The sequence below is a fragment of the Castor canadensis genome, chromosome 6 (assembly GCF_047511655.1).
Source record: "Castor canadensis chromosome 6, mCasCan1.hap1v2, whole genome shotgun sequence".
Lineage (NCBI taxonomy): Eukaryota > Metazoa > Chordata > Mammalia > Rodentia > Castoridae > Castor > Castor canadensis.
The window spans coordinates 6,873,986-6,896,688 of record NC_133391.1 but is presented as its reverse complement, the minus strand read 5'-3'; the positions used below and the strand labels follow the sequence as shown (position 1 = coordinate 6,896,688).

The window sequence follows — 22,703 nt, the reverse complement described above, 5'->3', positions numbered from 1 at the left end:
CAGGAAAGTTCCCCCTTGATCCCGCAACTCAGGAATGACCTCTGTCTTCCAACCTGCACATAAGGAAAAGTCAACCCATGACAGGAGGGGACAGGACTCTGGAGGGGCTGCCCGATGCCAGAATGGTTAAGTCTGAGATGCTGCCTCCCCACTTCCCAGAACTCACTTCAGGATAACAGTCAGCAGCCTGACAGCCTCTACTGCCACATCATACTCTCTGTCCATGACCATGGAAACCATCCGGTCCTGTTGGAAGGAGAACATCACCCCTTACCTCACTGTACCCATTCTAAAACAACATGTTCTCTTAGAATCTGAAAGTTTCCTAAAGAGAGGGTGAAGGAGTAGATACTGGAATAGGTAACAATACATCAAAGCAACAAGGTGGGAAATCTTAGGAGGGGAAATGGAACACCACAGCAAGAGTCAAGCTTAGGAACTCTGTTACCACTTTACCTTAAAGCGGCTGGTGAAGAGCTCCAGGCGTGCAGTCAGCTCCCGGTTGCTGTACAGCCCTTCCAGAGCCTTCAGGCACTTCAGACGGACTTCCCGGTGCTGTTGAAGTGGGACAAACAGGAGAAGGGAAACATTGCTGACCACATCCCTATTAATCCTACATCCACCCTTTAGATTCCTCAATCTGGGCCTGGGTGCCCCTGACACTAAAGATACAGAGATATAAGAAGACAATGAACAACTGTATTGCTCAAAACACAAAGGGGTCACAGGAGAATAAAATAATCATGATGAAAAGGATCCTTTGTGTTACCAATGCACCAATTTTCTTGCTTTTCCTCCATGGCACATCATGTTTGAAGGCATTTTGTCTCCTGGATATACTTTTCTCTCTTCTACCTTACCCTAACTCCCTCAGAAGTGGGGATAGCAAGATTCAGTGCCTTGATGGATTGATCATTGCTCACTAGATGAAATGTATAAGTGGCAGGAGCAGGAGAACCTGAAGTGTCCTGGGGCAGGTAAGAGGATGAAGGGAACAGGGAGGAGACTGACTTGAGCCTACCTTATCGTGTAGGGTCCAGCCAATGTACTTTAAATAGCTGTCAGTGAGGAAAGAGGTGCTGTAGCTTTGCATCCAACACCCAATCTCCTCAATGCAGATAGCACGGATCTCAGGAAGGATGTCCCTAGACAGAGAGATAAGTCAACTCTCATCATGTTCTGTCCAAACTCTCTTTCCATCATACCAGACAGTTCTTTCTCATAGAATTTGTCTTCCTCATGAAACACCAGGACCCATGCCTTTCATTCCCTCCTTCCAATGTTAATTAACGCAAAATGTAGAAACATATGTGATACACAAAGCACATGAAAGTGGTTCTTTCTGTAACCAGCCTGTGAAATGTTAAACCAGTCCCGCACAATCTTATCACATTCCTTTTGAAGGTGTTTTTAAATTATTGGCTAAACTGTGTGTGTTTTTAATTCTATATTCAGAAAAGACAAAACCAGGTGAAGGGTTTGAGAAAGGCAGATGTCAAATCTAGACAAAAGTGAGAACTACTATACCTTCTTTATCTTAATTCTACCAGTTCTTTAGACACAAACACCCCTGAGCACAGTGAAACCACAGGTTGGGCTAGGCAAAGGCTTGCCAAGCCACAGACCTGCCTCAGAAAAGCCATCTTTGCCCTTACCCTCTCTAGTCTCCAACTCCAGAAAAAACAAGGGTAAGAGGCAGGGCCAGTATTGGTCAAAGTTAAAGCAGAATACTACAAAACACTTTACCCTTTATTTTTTTCTCCCAGAAGAGATTACAAAAGATTTTTTGTAAGCACGGGGGTAAGAGGTACTCATTTAAACATTTGTTTTTTTAGAGTTTTTATTCCAGCTTCATGAGTTCTGAGACAAACCAAGTAATTTAGGGTTAGAAAGGTCACTTCTACAGATGCCAGGAACAAGGAGCAGCAGCTTCAGTGAGAGGAGTCCATTAACTCACCTGTATCGATGAACAAAGACACCCCTAAAGATGGCATTCATCATCCCCTCTATTTCTTCTTGATGCTCTTGTAGCTAGAAAACAGGGAGGAACGGATCAGTCTTTCTTATACTTCAACGGCAGAAGGAAAAAATACAGGAAAGTACTTTTACCTACTTTCTATTTACTAGAGGACATAGAGTGAACCCTTGGTATTCCCCCCAAGTTCACTATAAAGTCTTCTAATTCTAGAAGAAGCAGTGTTGTCAACTAATGTCCTTTTGTGTGGTTATTCTATTCAGAAGCCCTGATACTTATGTTTTTGAGTAATTTAAATAACTGAGAAAATTAATTTTTAATAAATGCAATTTGATAGCAGTGGTGGAACTACGAAAAAAGAGAAGCAAGAGATTAGATCAGTGATTCTCAACCAGGCAATTTTTCCTTCAGAGGATGCTTAGGGTAGATAGCCGGGTACTATTGGCATTCAGCAGGGAGGGGCCAGCGATGCTGCTAAACATCATATAAACCCAGAACAGGTACCCAATGTCAATAGTACCTTTGCTGAGAAATCCTAGATTGATGAGTAATAGATACCAAGGAAGCAGAATTATAAGAAGAAAGGGAAACTTCTCTGAAACAAATGATCCCACCTCTTCAATACATCAATACACTAGGAAAAATGGGGAAGGCAAATGTTCCACATCAGATTAAAAGAGAAAGCCAGGCATTGTGGTGCTCACCTGTAATCCCAGTACTCAGGAGGCCAGCCTGAGCTACTTAGCAAGTCTGGGGCCAGCCTGTGCTACTTAAGTGAACCCTATCCGAAAAAAAATGTTAAAGAGGCCTAAGAAACACAACAACCAAATGCAATGCATAGTCCTTACTGGGTTGGAATTAACTAGATATAAAGGGCACTTAGGGGACAAATGGAAAACCTAAGTATGAACTAGAATTATAAAATATTAGGGAATAATTAATTTTTGAATGTGCAGTTGGTATTGGGGTTTATGCAAAAATATGTTAGCTTTTGGAGGACATATTTAAACCTTTGGGATTGAAGGAACAACGTCTGTAATTTACTACAAACTAGGAAAAAAGAGATGAAGCAAATATGTTGGAATATTAGTTTTTCAACTAGATGATGTGTAGATGGTACCTGTTACACCAGTGTCTCTACTTGTCACAATGTCTGAAAATTTTCACATTTAGAGGAAAAGGAAGGAAGGAAATAGGAAAGATAGATCAGAACGAAATTTTATAGAAATCTGGAAAAGGGAGACTGAGGAAAGCTCAGGATTATTGGTTTGGAGAGAAAAATTTCAAATAAATGCCTGTAATCCTAGATACTGAGGCAGAAATAGGGAAAACTGTGGTTCAAGGCCAGACCCCATCTCAACCAATAAAAACCCAGGTGTGGTGATGCACGCCTATCATCTGAGGTATGTAGAAACATAAATACAAGTATCACCGCCCAGGCCGGCCTGGGTATAAAGCAAGACCCTATTTCAAAAATAACCAAAAAAAAAAAAAAAAAAAAAAAAGGGTAGCAAGGGCGAGGGCCTGAGTTCAACCTCCAGTAAACCCATCAAAAAAAAAAAAGGAAAAAGAAATGGGGATATAGAAGCAAGGGAACAAGGAGGATCTATTCAGTGGGACTAAGGAAGGACTACCCTACAAGGATAGAGTAGATCACAAAGAAGCAGAGTGAAGGAAGATTTAAGGGCCCACTACATTCATAAATGGAGAGAAGAAAACAATGAGATCAAAAAAAGGGAAATGATAATTGAAGCAAGAACCCAGAAAAGACAAACAACAAACATTCACACTAGTGTATCTCCCCTTATCCATAGGGGATATGTTCCATGACACCAAAGTGAATGCTTAAACTAGTCAGTACTAAAACCTATACATATAAACTTAATACCCTTATCTGAAATGATTTGGACCAGAACTGCTTCAGATTTCGGAGTTTTCTGGATTTTGGAACATATTGCATACATTTTACTGGTTAAGTGAACACAATCCTAAACTCCAAAATTTGCAATTTCCAAAATGCAAAATTTTCTAAATTTTTGTTATTCAGTACTCAAAAGGTGTTTTTTTTGCTTTTGCTTTTTTTTTTTCCTTTTTTTCAGTACTAGGGTTTGAACCTAGGTCCTATACCTTGAGTCACTCCACCGGCCCTTTTTTTTTTTTTTTGGTGATGTTTTTGGGATAGGGTCTCACAAACTATTTGCCCAGGCTGGCTCTGAACCACAATCCTTCTGATCTCTGCCTCCTGAAAAGCTAGGATAACAGCTTTTTTGAGCTGCCAGTGCCCGGCAAAAAGTTTTGGATTTTGGATTATTTTTGAATTCATATTTTTAGTTTAGGGATGCTCAGCCTATCTTGTTTCTTTCTATACACATGTTCCTGTGATAAAGTGTATAAATTAGGCAAAGTAAGATATCAATAAAAAATAACTGTAACACACTGTATCAAGTTATGTGAATGCTGTATCTCCCAAAATATCTTATTGTACTGTATATGTTTTTGGACTTTGGCTAATCACAAACACTGAAATCATAGAAAGAGAACCTGAATCAAGGTCAGCTCAGGTAAAAAGTTAGTAAGAGCCCATCTCAAAGAACAAGCTCTGAATTCAAACTCCAGCAGGGAGAGGAAAAAAAAAGGAAATCTGAACATTAATGCAGGACTACTGTACACAAAGGACTACTGGACAAACCTATTAATATATGTAGGCCTTTAATATCACCCTGACAGTGAAAAACAGCAAGTAAGAATGAGGGAATAAAAGTTTCCTTCTCTAACGATACATAATGGATCTTTTTTTTTTTTATGACACTGGGGTTTGCACTCAGGGCCTTGTGGGTGCAAGGCAGCCACTCTATCACTTGAGCCATGCCTCTAGCCCTTTTTGCTCTGGTTATTTTGGACATAGGGTTTTTACCCAGGCCAGCCTGGACTGCGTGATCCTATTTTACGCTTTGCACCGTAACTGTGATGACAGGCGCATGATGCTATGCTCACCTTTTTTCCACTGAGATGAGATGGGGTCTCGCAAACTTTTTTCTTTTTGGTGGTACTGGCATTTGAACTCAGGTCATCATGCTTGCTAGGCTGGTGCTCTCCACCCGTCCCTTTTTTGTATTGGGCCTTTTCAAGATAGGGTCAGGCTGGCCTCAAATCATGATCCTTTTGATCTCTGCCTCCTGAATAGCTAAGATTACAGGCATGAGCCACTGGTGCCCAGCTCGCAAACTTTGTTTCCCCAGGCTGGCCTGCAATCTCAATCTTCCCAAATAGCTAGGATTACAGGTGTGAGCTAGAAGAGATCTTTTATGAGAGTAGGGAAAACAACCAACTGGTACAATTTGGTATGGTATGTCCTGTCAACCTCATGTTGGGGGAAGTCTCCGATACTAATGGAGAGCAGGAAGGAAACATTAGTGTTCAGCTCATGAAAGATCCAACTGTTTGAAGTTTAATCAGTGGAGATTTTGCTAGGGCCAGGTGCCAGTGGCTCATGCCTGCAATCCTAGCTAGTCAGGAAGCAGAAATCAGGAAGGTCGTGGTTTGAAGCCAGCCCAGAAACGAGACCCTATCTTGAAAAAAATCCATCACAAAAAAGGGCTGGTGGAGTAGCTCAAGGTGTAGGCTCTGAGTTTAAACCTCAATACCACACACAAAAAAATAGATTTTGCTAGGGCTATGTCCTCCAGTAGTCTTAAGTGTAAAGGGTGTTAAAATTTTAATCTAAAAACATTCCCTGAAAGCTCATGTGTCAAAGCCTTGCTTGCCAGGTGATAGGCTTTTGAGAAGTGAATGATCAGGATGGTTCTGAGTTCACAGACAAATGGGCTATTAGGAGTTGGAGCCTACTTGGAGGAAGTGATTGAGTGGGGACATGCCTTTGAAAGGTATATCCTTGCTCCTGGACCCTTCCCCTCTCTGCTTCCTGGCTGCCATTAACTAAGCAGCTGTTTCATCACACCCTCTTCACCATGATGTTTTCTTCTCTCTTTTTTTTTTTTTTGTGGGGGGCAGTACTGAAGATTGAACTCAGGGCTGCATGTTTGCTAGGCAAGTGCTCTACCCACCATGATGTTCTGCCTTATCTCAGGCTCAAAAAAATGGAGTCAGGTGACCATGAACTGAAACCTCTAAACCTTTCCTCCTCTAAACTATTTCTTTCAGGTATTTGTCACAGTGAGAGAAAGTCTGACTAACACAAAGGCAAACAAAACAAATACCTACCAAGTGCCTGGCTAGGCAATTTCCTTGACCCTTTAAAATTCATAAAAGGTAGAATTAGCCTGGTGCCCTCATGCCTACAATTCCAGTTGGAGGCAGAGATCAGGAGGACCACAGTTTGAGGTCAGTCTGGGCAAGTAGTTCCCAAGACCTTATCTCAAAAATCCACAATATAGGGCTGGTGGAGTGGCTCAAGTGGTAGAGTTCCTCCCTAGGCAAGCGTGAGGCCCCAAGTTCAAATTCCAGTCAAAAAAAAAAAAAGGTGGAATTATCCCTTTTAAAGAAAAGGAAACTGAAACTTTGAGAGGCTATATAAAGCCATGGAACTAGCAGCTAAGTAGAACAGAATTTTTAGTTGGAAAGGAGTGAAACGCCTGTGCTCTTTCCATTCCTTGATAACTTGACCTTCAGTCAGTGGTTAGATTTCAGTGCTCCTGTGGTGACTTCCACAATTCACATTTAACATGAAGGTCAAAACTAAACTCTTTGCATGACATATAGGTATAACACTTAAACACTGCTGATAATGAATGCAGGTAAGTGAAAACTGAACAAAAGTAGATACTGAGGAGTAGAGGCATGACTCAAGGCCCTGAGTTCAAACCCCAGTACCACCCAAAATAAATAAATGTGCAAACCCCGCTGCTACTCAGAAAAAAAAAAGTGGAGGTAACAGAAAAATCTAAACACAGTATAAATTATACATGAATTTTGAGCCTGTATGCCAGAAACAAGATGAACACATAATGACCTCTGACAGGATGGATCTAGCAAGCTGTTGCCAGACTCTAATTTCTTATCTGAAAGGCTGCCTGGGCCTGTGCTTACTGAGAAGTTGGTGCCTACAAAGGTGGTCTGTGTCAACAGCAGATGGAAGCTGAGAGGGAGGGAGGTAAGAGGCAGGGAGTACTTCTCACCTCTTTGCGTTTCTCCAGCAGGCTCTCCAGTCGCTGAGGTGCTCTCTGCTCTGGCCCCTTGTTTCGTTCTGCCTCATACTGGCGCTGATTATTGTCTTTGTGCAGACTAAGTTGAAGGGCAACTTTTACCAGGGAGGTCATAAGCTTCATGGCTTTGAGTCAGGAAAAACAAGAAAATCATTGCTTAAATCAGAGGAGGGAGCATGAGCTTAAAAGAAAAAGAAAAAAGGGCAAAGAAATTGAAAAGCTAAAGCATGATGACCCAAAAGTCCTAAGACTCTCTGCCTTGGAGTAGCCTTTTCCCCTCAACTCTTTTGGTCTTCTTTTAATGATTAGCATATTCCAAGGGGTGAACTATGAGAAAGCTATTTGGACTGTTACTGTGATCTACTCCTTTTCATGTGTCCACTAGTGGGAAATTGCACGGACATTTGGAATAAAAGTACCAAGGAACTGAAATAAAGAGTTAAAATGCAGGTGGGAAGGAAGATCCAGAACCAGAGAAGAAAGTCCTATGTATCTCTAGGATAGCCTACAGAGTAATGAATACTCACCAGCCAGAGTGCTAGTGTGACGGAAAGCACGAACCTGGGAGTCTGAGAGGCCAGTAAGCAGGGAGATGAGGTCGTCCATAGGAAAGCCATCATAGAGGAGGCTGTATTGACACTGATAGACCAAAGTCCTCACAAACTCACAGAAGCTTCCCTGGAACTTCTTCCAGGATGAACCTGGAGCTGTCAGAGGATAGTCCCCTGAGTCCTACAGAAGAGTTTAAGAAAAAAAAAAAAGTTATTATCAGGATCATGAAGCCACAGGAACTTGGACGTCAAAACACTTTATTAACATGTATCTCTAACAGACTTCATTTTCTGTTACTTTCCCCAATTTCAGAGGCATAACAGATCATGTCTATGGGTCCCTTTTAGCTCCAAGAGATCAGCTCTCCTTTTAAAAACTACCTTATTTCCCAGAATCAGAAAGAATGGGGTAATAGGCCTTATGTTTTTGAAATAAAAGGGCAAGGGGATCCTAATCATATTTCTGCACCTCATTGAACTGTTCTGTCAGGTGCTGGATGATCTCTGAGTTGGACATCTTCTTGAACATCTCAGGGGTCACAGTGCCTGAAGAATGGAAAGATGAGATACTTAAAAGAAAAGTAGTACGTATCAATCATTTACAGATACATGTGAAGATGAGCTAGGGAACATAGGAAAAAGAGCTTAGGTGAGGAATGACAAGACTTGAATTCTAGTCATAAGCCTGCCACCATCCAATTGTATATCTGCTAGGAGGTAACCTCATGAGAAGACTCAAAGGAATCAAGTAGTGAAAAACTATGGTTTTAAAAAGACCCCTAACAAGCTGGACACTGGTGGTTCACACCTATAATCCTACCTACTTGAGGGGCTGAGATCAGGAGGATCAAGGTTCAAGGCCAGTATGGGGAAATAATTGACAAGACACCCATCTCCAAAAATAACCAGAGCAAAATGGACTGGAGGTTGTGGTTTAAGTGGTAGAGTGCCTGCTTTGCAAGTGTGAAGCCCTGAGTTCAAACCCCAGTCCCACCAAACAAAGACTCCCCTAACAATTTTTTTAAAAAAGAAAACAGCAAAAAAAAAAAAAAAAAAGACTAAGCTGGATTTTTTTTTTTTTTTAAGACAGGGTCTCACCAAGTAGCCCAGACTGGCCTCAAACTCACAACCCTTCTGTTTCAGCCTCCCCAGTGCTAAGATTACAGACTGGCACCACTACGCCTGGCTTCAGCTGCTGGATTCTTATGATACAACCCTACTGATATTATCTGCCTCAGTAAACTATGCCATGATTTAGATCTTGGGGCTCCATAGCTTCAGAGGAAAAATCTAGGTGAAATGACTGAGAAATAAGGACTAAGAGTAAGAGATTATTTCATTAAAGGTTAAAAGGCATCTATCTGATAGTACACTTTCAAATTTGTGAATATCACTAGCATTACATAAGTATGATTATTGTTCCCCAAAAAGTATTGCCTCAAAACAAACACAGTTCCCTACTGGATTACTTCCCTTATTTACCCCTCAAAAATGTAGCTGAATAAGTAAAGCTCTTCATATGCTTTATTTTCTTCCTTTATTTACAAGATGTCTAATCCTACTCATCTAAATGGAGGAAGAGTTTCATAACACAACAGCAAAAGACTGGGCATCAGAAAGGGTAGAAAGTTTCCTCACCTTTACATCCACAGGATCGGACAAAAAAATTAATGAGCTCCAGGAATCCTGCACTCTCATCTTGCTTGTAGTTATCCAGCCACTCATCCACTAAAGACTAGGGAAAAAAATGTATACTGGTTTCTCTCTCTCTGGCAGTACTGGAATTTGAACTCAGGGCCTCATGCTTGCTAGGCAGGCACTCTACCACTTGAGCCACTCCACCAGCCCCTGGACATACACTGTATAAAACAGTGAAGTCTAATTTGATGGGGAAAGGGAACAGAACTAAAACACTGCGCAACATATAAATTGGAGTTAAAATGTGCTCAGGTCCTCATCAAAGACAGACATCTAAAATAAAGTCAAGTAAAAGTGGGAAATAGGCAAGAAGAAGTTGAGGCACACAAAATGTTAGAAATAAATTTAATATGACAGGCATAGGGGTGCATGCTTGCAATCCCACTGGCACGAGAAGGACTGCAAACAAGTTCAAGGCCAGCTTGAGAAACATGGCAAGACCCTGTATCAAAAAGGGCTGGGGGTATAGCCAGCAACAGGTCTCGGGTTTGATTCCCAGCACTGCAAAAGTTAAAAAATTTATCAACAGTGACAATAATGTAAAGGTATTACACTCTAGTTAAAGCACAGATTAACAAAATGGATAAAGAACAGAACATACTCCAGATACATACCAAGACAGACCCCAAATATACACAGAAAAACTGAAAGCAAAAAAGATATAAAACCAGACAAATTACTAACAAAAAACAAAGTTAGTATTAAGATATATTAATATCAAACAAATCATGTTTTGGAAGAGTGTCAGTACAGAATAAAACAAAAGGTTTGATTTACTAGGAAGGTAACAATTATAAACCTGTATGTACCGGGCGTGATGGCTCACACCTGTAAACCCAGCTACTGGGGAGGTAGAGAAAGGAAAGATGGTGGTTCAAAGCCAGTCTGGGCCCTGATAGCAAACCCTCGCACCACCAAAAACATATATAAAATAAACCTGTATACAACTTTAAAAGTCTCAAAATATTTAAGACAAATGGGCACAAATACAAGAATAACTGAAAACCTTCATATATTTTTAACACACCTGTTATTGACTTATTACAGAGAACAAAATGAAACAAAAAATAAAGCCAACAACAGCAGAAATATCAAAATAGTATTATATTCAGAACACCTCATCCAACAACTAGAGAACACACATTCTCTTCAAGTACCTGTACAGTTTTGGAAACTAACTAAATACTAGGTCACAGAGCTGTCTCTACAAACCAAAGACCACATTCTCTGGCTATAATGTAATGCAGTTATAAGACAAATAACTATCAAAACATCATGTTTGATAATTTAAAATACTTCCCTAAAATGATAAAAATCTACATTACACATCAATACGAATAAATCTCAAACAATGTTAATGGAAACAAGTCATAGAAGACTAGTGATTAATTCACTTATATAAATCAAGAAACACATTTGTTGGTGATAATACTATAATAACAAAGCTAAACACAAAATTCAGTCTAGTAGTTATCTCTGGGTGGTAAGGGGATTGAGGACTAGGGAGGAGAGAATACATACAAGGGGCCTCTATAACGCTATTAATGTTTCATTTCTTGAGTTGGGGGCAAGAGACTTGGGTGATCATTTTGTTTCTGTTTTTATTCTTTGCTATGGTAGGGTTCCAACCCAAGGCCTCCGTGTATACTAGGCAAGAGCTCTGCCTCTACGACACATCCCCAGCCCAGTGTTTTTATTTTTTAAACTATACATGTGACTTTGTATATTTTTAGATGATACATGTGCAATAAAAACATTAAAAATGTGGGGAGGGAAAAACAATTAGATATATTTGTCAAGGTAGAGCTAACAAGTGACAAGCTGCCACCCTTACCAAGGCTTCCTAGGTCATCCGGGGTCTTTCCTGACCTGCTCTACCAATCAATAAAAGCGAAACTGCTCCTGTTCTATGGTATCTTTAGGCAAATAACATTCTCTCTCACCTAAGGTCTCCCTTATATCACTCAAGGAGTTCTCTCCATGGTCTCATCTTGGGACACAGGCATAATTGCTACAATGTCTACATAGAATTAAGTTTGTAAACACGTCTCATCTTCCTACCCTATAAAGAGTGAGATGGTATCAAGAAACAGAAGTGGCACACTGCTTTACCTGCATGTCACTCTTGGCAGCTTTCACAGCATCAAAGAGATCATTGGTTGGTGGTGCTGCTTCTTTCTGGCCATTACCACGTACACTTTGGGACCCCTTCTTTGGGTATTTTGCCACCTAGTAAGTACAAAAAAGATTAGCATACAAAAAAAAGTGAGTGTTTTTTTTATTGTTTTATTATTCATATATGCGTACAAGGCTTGGGTCATTTCTCCCAGTGAGTGATGTTAACATTCACTTTGGTATCATTATCACACAAGTCAGCTTAAGCTGCCAACTAAACGGCAAAATTTCCAATATTGTCTCAGAACTGAAAAAAAAAAAACTGATTTTATACTGCTGTGAACTTGATTCTTCCTAACCTTTTCTCCTTTTAAAAAGTCTGTGTGTGAGCTCCATTCCTGTATCTCTATGATGGTCTCTTCTCTTATTCTTTTCTCCTCAAAATTTGTGTTCTTCCTACTTCGGTCCTTTAAGACTCTATTAAGTTTGTCCTTCCATTAACCATATTACCTGAGTCTCCTCTAGGTTTTCTTCTGCCAACTCCCAGACCAGGTTCAAAAATGAAATAAAACTGACTCACCGGGGTTGTTCTGAGTGGTCGTTTTGCTGCTCTCTTCTTCACATTTCTTCTCAAGCTATCTTCAAAGTCACTGCCTTCATCAGCTGACAGAGAGTGACTATCCCTATATGGAGTACAGTTTTCCTTAAATACAACCAACCCATTCCCTCTATGTGAAGAGTCAACAAATAATTTCTTTATCTCTACCCTACCTTCATGAGAAAAGCATATTCAGATTTTAAGAAACGAGCTTACTGATACAAGAAAGTAGGGACAAAGTCTAAAAAGACAACTTTCACTTGAGAACAATGAAGATGAAGAACTGAAATGTATTAAGGACAACCCTTTCCTAATATTCTCTCCAAATAAAGAGAATCAAGTGATATTCGCAGGCAGAGGAATGATTCTGTGGAAAAGAAATCAGCCTGGCTTAGGAAGTCATGTATCACTTATACATTAATAGGAGTACCTGGTGTCACATCTCACTCCTTGAAACATACCACATTCTAGTGAGTAAAGTTTATAACACTGATATAAACTAGTCCCCAACAGCTGCACAGATAGAAACACAAATGATTCAGAGGTCAATTAAAATAAGTGAGATAAAGTAGAACTTGTATGAGGATTAGGTTTTTTCCCTGGAAAGATTAAAAAAAACAAAATATATTATGATAACCTTCTTAGAATAAACTCATAAACCATGAAAGATAAGGATAGATTGTGCTGAGCACCAGTGGCTCACACTTGTAATTCTAGCTACTCAGGAGACAGAAATCAGGAGGATCTTGGTTCAAAGCCAGACTGAGCATAGTTTATGAGACTCTATCTCAAAAAAAAAAAAAAAAACACCAAAAAAATAGGGTTGGTGAAGTGGTTCAAGGTGTAGGCCTTGAGTTCAAGCCCCAGCACCTCAAAAAGAAGGAAAAAAAAAAAAGGATGAACCTGTTCACAAAATCTCAATTAAGAGAACTACAGGAGACCAACTAAAAAGTATATACAATTTTTTAGACAACTAAAATGCTTATTTGTAAATCTCACACTCCCCAGTCTCCACCAGTGCTTGTACCTAAACACAGAAATGTTGTCAAGACAGTTTAAACACATTGGAGAACAAATTCAAAACAAGATGTACCAATATGTATGGTAACAGAGAAGATTAAATAACCAATGTACTATTTTTTTCCTTTTTTTTTTTTTGGCAGTACTGGAGTTTGAAATCAGGGCCTTGCACTTGCTAGGCAACTGCTCTACCAGTTGAGCCATGCCTGCAATCCTTTTTGCTTTATTTTTTGATTAATTATTTTTAAAAGGTACTATTCTTGGACTGGAAGTATGGCTCAAGTGGTAGAGTACCTGCTTTGCAAGCACAAGGCTCTGAGTTCAAATCCCAGTTCCACCTAACTAAATCAGTCAGTCATAAACAGGTATTACAAAAATAAATAAATGAATAAATAAAAGGTGCTATTCTTGATGCCTATAAGGTGTAGGGCAGCCAAGAAATAGCCAGCAGAACTGGCGGGGACCACATGCCTATTCCAACCAGAGCAGAAAAATGATGAGAGGCAACCTGCCCTGGATACAGAAGAGGCCCCACCACACAATTCAGCTCATCATTTCCACTCACCACTCTGAAGCCTGGTCTGAGTCTCTGTCATCACAGGGCACATTGATGGAGGAGCTAGAAGATGCAGACAAGGCCCTCTGTGAGCCTCGTACAGCATTTTGCAGTGGGGAGGACACACTGCTTGGAGAGGAGCTGCTATTAAGCCGGGAAGATGACCGTAAAGTAGGCATGGTGGCCTGCCTGAGGGAAAGAGAGAAAGGGCTCCTACCCCACCACTTCTCCATCCCCAGTGCTGACCACTCCCTTTCTCTCCATGGGAGCTGCCCTGGAATGGGGGAACCAAAAATAAGACACTTACGTAATAACATCAGGATATTAAAGACACAAGTGCTCTAAGGGCTGGGGCCGCGGCTGACTGGGAGGTATAGAGCTTGCCTAGCTCTATACCACCCAGTGTGCAAGAAGCCCTGGGTTCTATCCCCAGCACCGCATAAAACAAAGCAGCCAGAGGGGTGGCAGTTCTCTCCAAGCAGCACACAAGGCACACACAAGAGCAGCTTCAGACACGGCCCCCTTACAGCTTTCCCAGCATAAACTGGCTGGTGCAGAGAATTAGGCTCACATGAGAAAAAAATGAGAGAAAGGAACTGGAGAAAGAGAGGAGGGAGAGGAAGAGGAAAAAAGAAAAAAGGAAGGGGGAACAGACAGGGAAGGAGAGGAAGAGAGGAGAAGGGCTGGAGAAAGAAAGATGGAGGGAGAGGAGAAAAAAGAAATGAGAAAGGGCGAGAAGGAGGGAGAGAGGAGTAGAGAGGAAGGGGGAGAGAGAAATGAAAAGAGAAAGGGGCTAGAGGCGAGGCTTAAATGTCAGAGTGCCTGCCTAGCAAGCCCGAGGCTGGGTTCAAACTACCTCCGAAGGAGGAAAGTGCCTGGCGCGGGTGGCTCACACCTGTAATCCTAGCTACTCAAGAGGCAAAAATGAGGAGGATCGCGGTTTGAGGCCAGCCTGGGAAAACAGCTGGGGAACCCTACCTTGAAAAAACCCATCACACACACACACACACAACATCGTAAGTGCTGGTGTGAAAGCCCTGAGTTCAAACCCCAGCACCTTAGGGAACAAGTATGGCAGAGGAGAGAGAAGAGAGGGGGAGGAAGGGGGAGGAGGAGGGAAATGGAAGCGAGAAGGGAAGAAGGCCTGTAGAGCGCAGTCTTCCCCGTCTGGAAATCACGTCCTGGTCCCTCAGGACGGGCTGGCCCGCTCTCCATGATTTGGGGTGCGGGCGCCCCGGGACGGGAACGCCGAGAGAGTAAACGGAGGCGCACGTTCACCACGTTCCCAGAAGGCGGGAGTCCAGGGCGGGCCCCCTGAAGCCCCCGGCGGCCGAAGCGCCTTCCCACCGCTCTGGGACCCCTCAGCCTCTCCGCGACGCGGAGTGGGATTCTCGGCCTCCACGGCGGACGCCACCGAGACGCGGGCCGCGGAGGCCAATGAGGGAGGGGGGTGCTACTGTAGGGCCAAAGGGGGAACCTCACAGTCTGAGCCCCGAAGAGTGACTTCTGACTGAGGAAAGTCACCGCCTCGAGTCCTTCAGGGCTCTGTGGTCGCCCAACCTCAGACACATACGACCACCGCCTGCCTTCCTCTGGTGGTAGAAGACTCTAGAAAAAACGCGGGAAGGCACGAAATACACTGTGCGCAGGCGCGAGACCAACTTTCGCCCACCTTCAGGTCTAAGAATTGTCGCGAGACTTGAGAGCCGGCGAGCTCGTGCTCACCACGTTCCAGTCACACGGTTCTGGTGGCTTCGTAAAGCTACCAGCCCTCAGGCCTGAGGTCCTGTCACGTGGGTTCATGTGCAGTCGCCCGCTTTTAACTCTGCTCCACCCTGGCCCCGCCCCCTCTGCTCCCAAAGTCCCACCTCCATTGGCCCAGCGTCGGGCTAGGCTAGTAGTCACGCCTTCGATTTGACTTCTGCACTGTAATAGGCTGGGTTTTACCCAAGCCCCGCCTTTCGAGCGAGCTAGCCACGCCCCCTGGGAAAGACTACGCCTCCACCTCGCTAACCTCCTTAGTACGGCCGCGTCCCGCCCCACTGCCGAACTTCCCCACTACATTGGCTTAATTTCTCCCTTGACCCCGCCCCTCAGGCCTGCTTCTTATTATCATTGGCAGGGCCCCGCCTCGGGCCCCGCCCCCTGTCCGGCTCCCTGCTCCCATTGTCTCCGCAGATGCCGCCTGGTCCAGCTATCCTGCTGGGTGCTCAGTTTTCGGGGGTCGTGCTCTTTCTCTGGCTGGCAAAGCGATCCCGCGGCCGAGAACCGGATTCTGGAGTTTGGGCTGCTCTTCTTTCCCCTTTAGGACCCACTTTGCTGTCCCAGGGAGGCTGCAGCTATGTTCGCGCTGCGATCTCTCCTGCTTCTGCTGCTGCCTCTGTGTCCCGGTCCTGGACCAGGACCTGGGAGCGAGGCAAAGGTCACCAGGAGTTGTGCAGAGACCCGGCAGGTGCTGGGGGCACGGGGATATAGCTTAAACCTAATCCCTCCCGCCCTAATTTCAGGTGAGAAGAAAGAGGAAGACTAGAGAATCGGGGGTGGGGGGCGGGGGTGGGTCCTCCCTGTCTCACAATAACTCTTCCGTTTCAGAGTGACCGTTATAATAATCTTCTCATCCCATTGTGATCGCTCTCGTCGTCCTGTAACTTCCTTACTAGGATCACAGTACCCTCCTGCTCACATAGCTGTTACTCCTCCTCCACCTCGGGATCCCCCTGATAATTTGCACCCCGCCCCGAAATCCACCCCCTCCCAGCTTTGCTTGTCCCTAGTCTTCACAGCCAGGTTCCCTTCACTATTTCTGTGAGCTTCTATGATAATACTTTCTTGCTCACCAGGTAACCCCACCCACTCCAGCAAACCCATCACATTCTTCATCCCATGGAAGCTGTCCCATCAACTCCTTTGAGGCCAGGGGTGTGAAATGTTGGGGAGGGTGTCATCTGAGGACACTCTGATCACTAATCAGGGCAGCTGTCAAATAGATAATACCATGGCAAAGGGCGGTGGACTTGGGATGAGTGAGGGGACAATAAGGGGTTAGGTAGGGACAAGAAGGAAGACAATAGAAAAAAAAAAAGAAAAGAAAAAAAGCTCAGACCGGTAGAAGAGAAAGGACAGCTCCCAGAGATAGAGGGTAGATGAAAGGAATTTCATAATATCCCTTGCCGCCATTCCTGCCTCCTCTGTCCAGGTGAGCACCTGCAGATCTGCCCCCAGGAATACACCTGCTGTTCCAGTGAGACAGAGCAGAAGCTTATCAGAGAAACTGAAGCCACCTTCCGAGGTCTGGTGGAGGACAGTGGCTCCTTTCTGGTTCACACGCTGGCTGCCCGGCACAGAAAGTTTAATGGTGAGGACCAAATGCACTACACACCTCCTCTCTGTGCCTGTAACCCCAACAATCTTCCTGTCCCCTCTTCCTACTTCAATCCTAAAGCAGTCCACCCCTCCCAGCTTTGTTTGTCCCTAGTCTCCACCCCAGACTCTTTCTAGGATCCTGCCATCTCCTGGGTCTCCTGAGAGTTGCTCAGTTTCTAATTCACTGTCTCTTCTCTTCTCCCCATCCCCATCCTCTCCTGCCTCTGCTCGTTCACTGTTCTCCCCTTCCGTGGTCTCAACCATCTGCCCCTACTCCCTGCCTTTGCTAGAGTTTTTTCGGGAGATGCTGTCCATATCCCAGCATTCCTTGGTCCAGCTCTTCACGCACTCCTATGGCCGCCTGTATTCCCAGCACGCCCTCATCTTCAATGGTCTGTTTTCTCGCCTGCGGGACTACTATGAGAAGTCTGGTGAGGGGTTAGATGACACCTTGGCAGATTTCTGGGCACAGCTCCTGGAGAGAGCCTTCCCCCTGCTGCACCCACAATACAGCTTCCCCCCTGACTTCCTGCTCTGCCTCACGCGCCTCACTTCAACTACTGATGGGTCTCTGCAGCCCTTCGGGGACTCACCCCGTCGCCTCCGCCTGCAGGTGAGGGGTTCTGAGGCTTGAGACACAGCCACCTCTAAACTGTGTTCCACTCACCTCCAAACCCCCTCTCTTCCCTTTTGTGCTCAAGTTACCTCTGACCTCATAATTTCCCCATTCTACATCTTGGCCATCTTTGACCTGGTGACTCCTATCTCAAGCCTCACTTATACCTGACGGACCCAATGCTCCTTGGTTTCATTCAGTTGAATTCGTCCACCAGTTGGGAGTTTTACCCATTCTTTGCCTTAGTTTTATACAAACATTCACCTGCTCTCAATCCCCAGCCACCTTTATGCCAACTCCTTGATCTTACTGTCATGACTTCCTCTAGTTCAACTAAACATGAATTAGACATTCAATACTTGAGAAGCATTTTCCCCAGTAGTATCTCACTTAATTGTCATAAGTCTTTGAGATATTTTACCAATGAGGAAAATGGGGCTCCCAGAGGTTCAGGTCTTATAGCCAGTAAGTGAATCCAGTCTTCTGGATTCAAGTTCAGTTCCTGGTACACAGTCTCTCTGTCTCCCAGCCCTGTGCAATATGATCCCTCCATCTCTTCCCAAACCCAGTTCCCCTGGAGCATTCTAGACTTTAATTCCCTTGGGTCTTTTGAACCTGCTTCTCTATACCACCTGACACTCTACCCACCCCAAGATAACCTCTCAAAACTACCCTCCCCACAAACACACATACGCAGTCTTGACTGACCCATGACAACTTTGTTTTTCTCACCTTCTCTCCCTTTCTCCAGATAACCCGGGCCCTGGTGGCTGCCCGGGCCTTTGTCCAGGGCCTGGAGACTGGAAAAAATGTGGTCAGTGAAGCACTTAAGGTTAGAGGGGGCCAAAGTGTGTGTGGGGGGCCATGGTGGATGGGGTCGAGGGTGGGTAGGCACAGGGAGGAAGAGGCACAAGTGGGAGAGACCCCATGAGAAAGAGATAAGCACCAGCTGGCGGGAGAGACCCCAGCCTTCCCATATTAGCCTCCAGGTCCTGGCATCACAGAGTAAATTAGTAAGGAGGAAAGCCAGAGTCAACAAGTCTCCACTGGGTCATGACATCCTCTCCTAAGACCTCTGACCCTCTCCTGCCCTCTGGTGACTCACACCCCCTGCCAGCTTCTGAAGGCCTGTTCATCTCCATAACAGTCCAAGATTGGAATTCTGTGCCCCGCCCCCATCCCCTAGGCTCCTTCAATGTCTCCCCCTTACCTGACGCTGAAGGCCTCCCTTGGTCACCCATCCTGACCCCGAATCTTCCAGCCTTACCTCCGACCTCCTCCTTCCCAGCCATGATCGGCTCACTCTTGCCCTTGAACCTTCCCTCGGATTCCTAACATACCCCCATGACGCAGAATGTTTGACTTGGACCCTAGGAACCTCCTTCCTCAGTTGTGACAGTCTTGTGGTACAGATCACACAGAGCCTGGGGAGGTGGGAATGGGGTATTTGACTCTCCTGTGCCCAGCACCAGGTTTGGCTGAGAGCTGCCAAGGTGCTCGTGGATGCACAGCTCAGTTCTCTACCCCCAGGTGTCCGTATCTGAAGGCTGCAGGCAGGCTCTGATGCGTCTGACTGGCTGCCCCCTTTGCCGGGGAGTCCCCTCACTTATGCCCTGCAGGGGCTTCTGCCTCAATGTGGCCCAGGGCTGTCTCAGCAGCAGGGGACTGGAACCTGACTGGGGCAGCTATCTGGGTGAGGGGGCCCAAGAAAGCTGGGGATGGAGGAGGGCCCCCGAGTAAGGCTGTGGGCTGTGTGTGTAAGGGAGGAGGGGGCCTAAAGCCATACTGAGAGTAGAATATGAGGGAGGGGGCTCTTCTCTATGTGAGTTCCCCTGCCAACACTTCTCTCCTTTCCCATGAGGATTTGTGGGGACATCTTGTTCAGTGCACCTCTTTTCATATTCCCCCCTTTCTCATTCTCCCCCTTGCTCAAGATGGTCTCCTGCTGCTAGCTGAAAAGCTCCAGGGGCCCTTTTCCTTTGAGCTGGCTGCTGAGTCCATTGGGGTGAGAATCTCAGAGGGTTTGATGCACCTGCAGGAAAACAGTGTGAAGGTGGCAGCCAAGGTATGGGGAGGAGAAGGTGGAGGTGAGGCCTGGGGTAAAGGGTGGGGTAATAGTGCTTGGTATCAACCCAAGAACAGGGGAGGAAAAGGTGCACATGAGGCCTGAGGTGGGAGACAGAGTGGGGTGTCAGAGAGATGGTGGGGATAGAGTGCGGGTTCACTTCGGGCTGGCTGTATGGAAGAGTCTTTCTGTGCACAGGTGTTTCAGGAATGCGGGACCCCCCACCCAGTGCCTGCTCGCCACCGCCGAGCACCAGCACCCTGGGAAGAAGCGAGCCGGCCATGGAGGGCGTCGGCCGAGGAGGAGCGCCCCACGACGGCGGCGGGCACCAACCTGCACCGGCTCGTGCGTGGCAGGGGCGGGCGGGCGAGTGGGCAGGCACCGCGGAGGTGGACGCGGGGCCCAGCAGCAGCTCGGTTCGCCCTCTTTCTCTTGCACAGGTGTTGGAGCTCCGCGAGCGGCTGGGCCGGGTGCGGGGCTTCTGGGCTGGGCTGCCCTTGACCGTGTGCGAGGACACTCGCATGGCTGCGGACATCTCGCAGGAGGCGGCACCCTGCTGGACCGGACTTGGGCGAGGCCGGTGAGAGCCGCGCGCGCGGTGACCGCGGGTGGGTGGACGAGCGGGTGAACGGGCAGGGGAGCTTTCGGGGGTGATGTGCTCGCAGGTATCTGAAGCCCGTGGTCGGGAGCTCCCCGACCGAGCAGCTCCACAACCCGGAGCTGGAAGGGGACACTTCGGGCCCCGATGTCCCGACGCGGCGGCGCCGGTTGCATCTCCGGGCGGCCACAGCCAGGATGAGGGCGGCCGCGCTCGGACAGGACCTGGACATGCGCGACGCAGGTGAGGCGCGGAGCCGTGGATGTAGAGCCCCACTCACTGCCTCTGAAAGTCCCGCCCACAGCCTCCGAGAGCCACGCCCACTGTCTCTGAGAGTCCCGCCCACTGTCTCAGAGACCCCGCCCACTGTCCCCGAAAGCCCCGCCCACTGTCTGAGAGACACGTCCAATATCTCCGAGACCCAACCCACTGCTTCAGAGAGCCCCGCCCCTCACCCCGCCGCTTTTCTTAGCTTCATCTAATCCAGTTTACTTGAGCAGTTACTGAGCGCCTACCTCAAAGCCAGGGGCAATAGACCAATGGGAGGCCTCCAACCTTGAGTTCACAGTGTAGTGGGAGACACAAACATTCTTATAGAGCAGAGGAAACTCTTATAAAGGGCAAAAGCTGGGGTGGCTCTGGGTAGGCCAAAGTGGAATTAGCCAGAGAAGAAAGGCAAATTTATTTTTTCTCTCCTGTCTGTGTCTTTGTTGGTCCTCCCCACCCTTTTCCCCATTCGTCTGTGTACTTCTGTTTTTTTGTCTTTTCTGTTTATCCTCGCTCATCATCTCTCTTTTTTCTGTGTCTCATCGTCTCTTCTTTCTTCTGTCCGTCTTCTCTCATCCCCATGTCTGGTGTCTGATTATGCTTTCTCTCTCCTGCCTTCCTCCCACCTCTTTTACCTGTGTCTCTCTCGCTCGCTCTCTGTTTTTAATCTCAATTTCTCTCCCTCTGTCTCTTTCATCTCTCTTTCCCACCCGATCTGTCCCTCTCCCTCCTTGCAGATGAAGATGCCAGTGGCTCAGGAGGGGGACAGCAGTATGCAGATGACTGGAAGGCTGGGACAGCACCTGTGCCCCCCCCAGCCCGACTTCCAAGACCTCCTCGTCCTCCTCGGAGGGACGGTCCTGGGGGCAAAGGAGGAGGTGGCAGTGCCCGCTACAACCAGGGCAGGAGCAGGAGTCAGGGGACGTCTATTGGCCTCCAGACTCCACCCATTCTTACTTTCTTCCCCTTAGCCCTGGTCGTGCTTGGACCTCGATAACAGGAGAGGGGTGCCCGAGCATCAGAAGGGTTAATGGCTCTTTCCCCTCCTCCCCATCTCAGCTGGGCCTGGGGAAGAGTTGAAGGGGGCTACACAGAGAATGGTAAAGGGACTTTGTGGGTGACTGGCTGGGGCCCCAAATACAGGAGATTCCCATTGGGGCATTGGTGGGTGGGTGTTCACAATATTTATTTTTTCATTTGGTAACGGGGTATTTATTCAGGAAGGAGGTGTGGTCTTAGCCCTTTACGGGTGGGGCTGTTTAGTGATCAGTCCCAACAAGGGCAACGGGCGAAGAGTTTTAGAAATGGCATTGGGGGATGGGGTTGAAGGAAGTTGGAAGTGGGGAGGGATGAACTCTAATGGAATGGGGGTACCTGGTCTCAGAAATGGACAAAGCCTAGCCCAGTGTGGTGGTACATTCCTATAATCCCAACACTCAGGAGGCTGAGGTAGGAAGAGTTCCAGGTCAGCCTGGGCTACATAGTGAGACCCTGTCTCAAAGGGAAAAGAAAAAGAAATGGGTAAAGTTGGGTACTGAGGGGGTGCAGGGCAGGGGATTGGGGATGTATAAGTAGGCTGATGGTCCTGAGTTCTGTTGATTTTCTTCCATGTCGGTTTCTTAACATAAATATAAAATGGGGTGGGGGGGGTCACTCATTACCTCTGCCATTCATGTCCTTCACAAACTTCCATGTCAGTGTTCAAATCAGTGTTCATTCGTAAATAAAAGGTAATTTATTGGACCTTGTGTTTGTGATTTTTGTATGTCTTTAATGTTCCTTCCTAATTTCTGGTTCCTAGCAGAGGCCCTAGGGTGTCTCTCTGTGACTGGTTCAGTTTCTGCTTCCTTTTTTTTTTTTTTTGTGGTACTGGGGTTTGAACTCAGGGCCTCATACTTGCTAGGCAGGTGCTCTACCACTTGAGCCACTCTGCAAGCCCTTTTTTGTGATGAGTTATTTTCGAGACAGTCTCTTGAACTATTTGCTCTACAGCTGGCTTCAAACCTCAATCCTCTGGATCTCTGCCTCCTGAGTAGCTAAGCTAGGATTACAGCAAGAGCCTGCGCCCGGCTCTGCCTCCTTGCCTCTTTTGGAACTTTTCCCCTGGGAGCAGCCCTAG

At 46.1% G+C, this 22,703-nt stretch overlaps 2 protein-coding genes across 2 annotated transcripts in view; one reads left to right on the top strand and one right to left on the bottom strand.

The window, feature by feature from the left end:
- The window catches only part of Stag3 (STAG3 cohesin complex component), a 28,175-nt gene extending 14,321 nt beyond the window's left edge, over positions 1-13,854 (bottom strand). The window contains exons 1-11 of the mRNA XM_074075603.1: positions 13,685-13,854; positions 12,082-12,184; positions 11,499-11,615; positions 9,327-9,423; positions 8,158-8,234; positions 7,665-7,869; positions 7,111-7,262; positions 1,958-2,031; positions 1,022-1,145; positions 457-555; positions 167-246 (exon numbers count right to left, since the gene is read on the bottom strand). Coding sequence (XP_073931704.1) covers positions 167-246; positions 457-555; positions 1,022-1,145; positions 1,958-2,031; positions 7,111-7,262; positions 7,665-7,869; positions 8,158-8,234; positions 9,327-9,423; positions 11,499-11,615; positions 12,082-12,184; positions 13,685-13,854 — 1,298 coding nt within the window. The remainder of the gene's footprint in view (positions 1-166; positions 247-456; positions 556-1,021; positions 1,146-1,957; positions 2,032-7,110; positions 7,263-7,664; positions 7,870-8,157; positions 8,235-9,326; positions 9,424-11,498; positions 11,616-12,081; positions 12,185-13,684) is intronic.
- A 1,978-nt stretch (positions 13,855-15,832) lies between these two features.
- Gpc2 (glypican 2) lies at positions 15,833-22,288 on the top strand. The gene is made up of 10 exons (XM_020176462.2): positions 15,833-16,182; positions 16,872-17,030; positions 17,329-17,651; positions 18,406-18,486; positions 19,185-19,347; positions 19,589-19,719; positions 19,918-20,064; positions 20,160-20,299; positions 20,385-20,560; positions 21,322-22,288. Exons 1-10 carry the CDS (start codon positions 16,017-16,019, stop codon positions 21,579-21,581), a joined length of 1,746 nt encoding a protein of 581 aa, XP_020032051.1. The 5' UTR covers positions 15,833-16,016; the 3' UTR covers positions 21,582-22,288.
- The last annotated feature ends 415 nt before the right edge of the window (positions 22,289-22,703 follow it).

Coding starts and splice junctions, on each gene's coding strand:
- Gpc2 (XM_020176462.2), top strand. CDS start 16,017: ATGTTCGCGCTGCGATCTCTCCTGCTTCTGCTGCTGCCTCTGTGTCCC. Junction 17,652..18,405: donor CCCGTCGCCTCCGCCTGCAG/GTGAGGGGTTCT, acceptor CCCTTTCTCCAG/ATAACCCGGGCCCTGGTGGC. Junction 19,720..19,917: donor GTGTGAAGGTGGCAGCCAAG/GTATGGGGAGGA, acceptor TTCTGTGCACAG/GTGTTTCAGGAATGCGGGAC.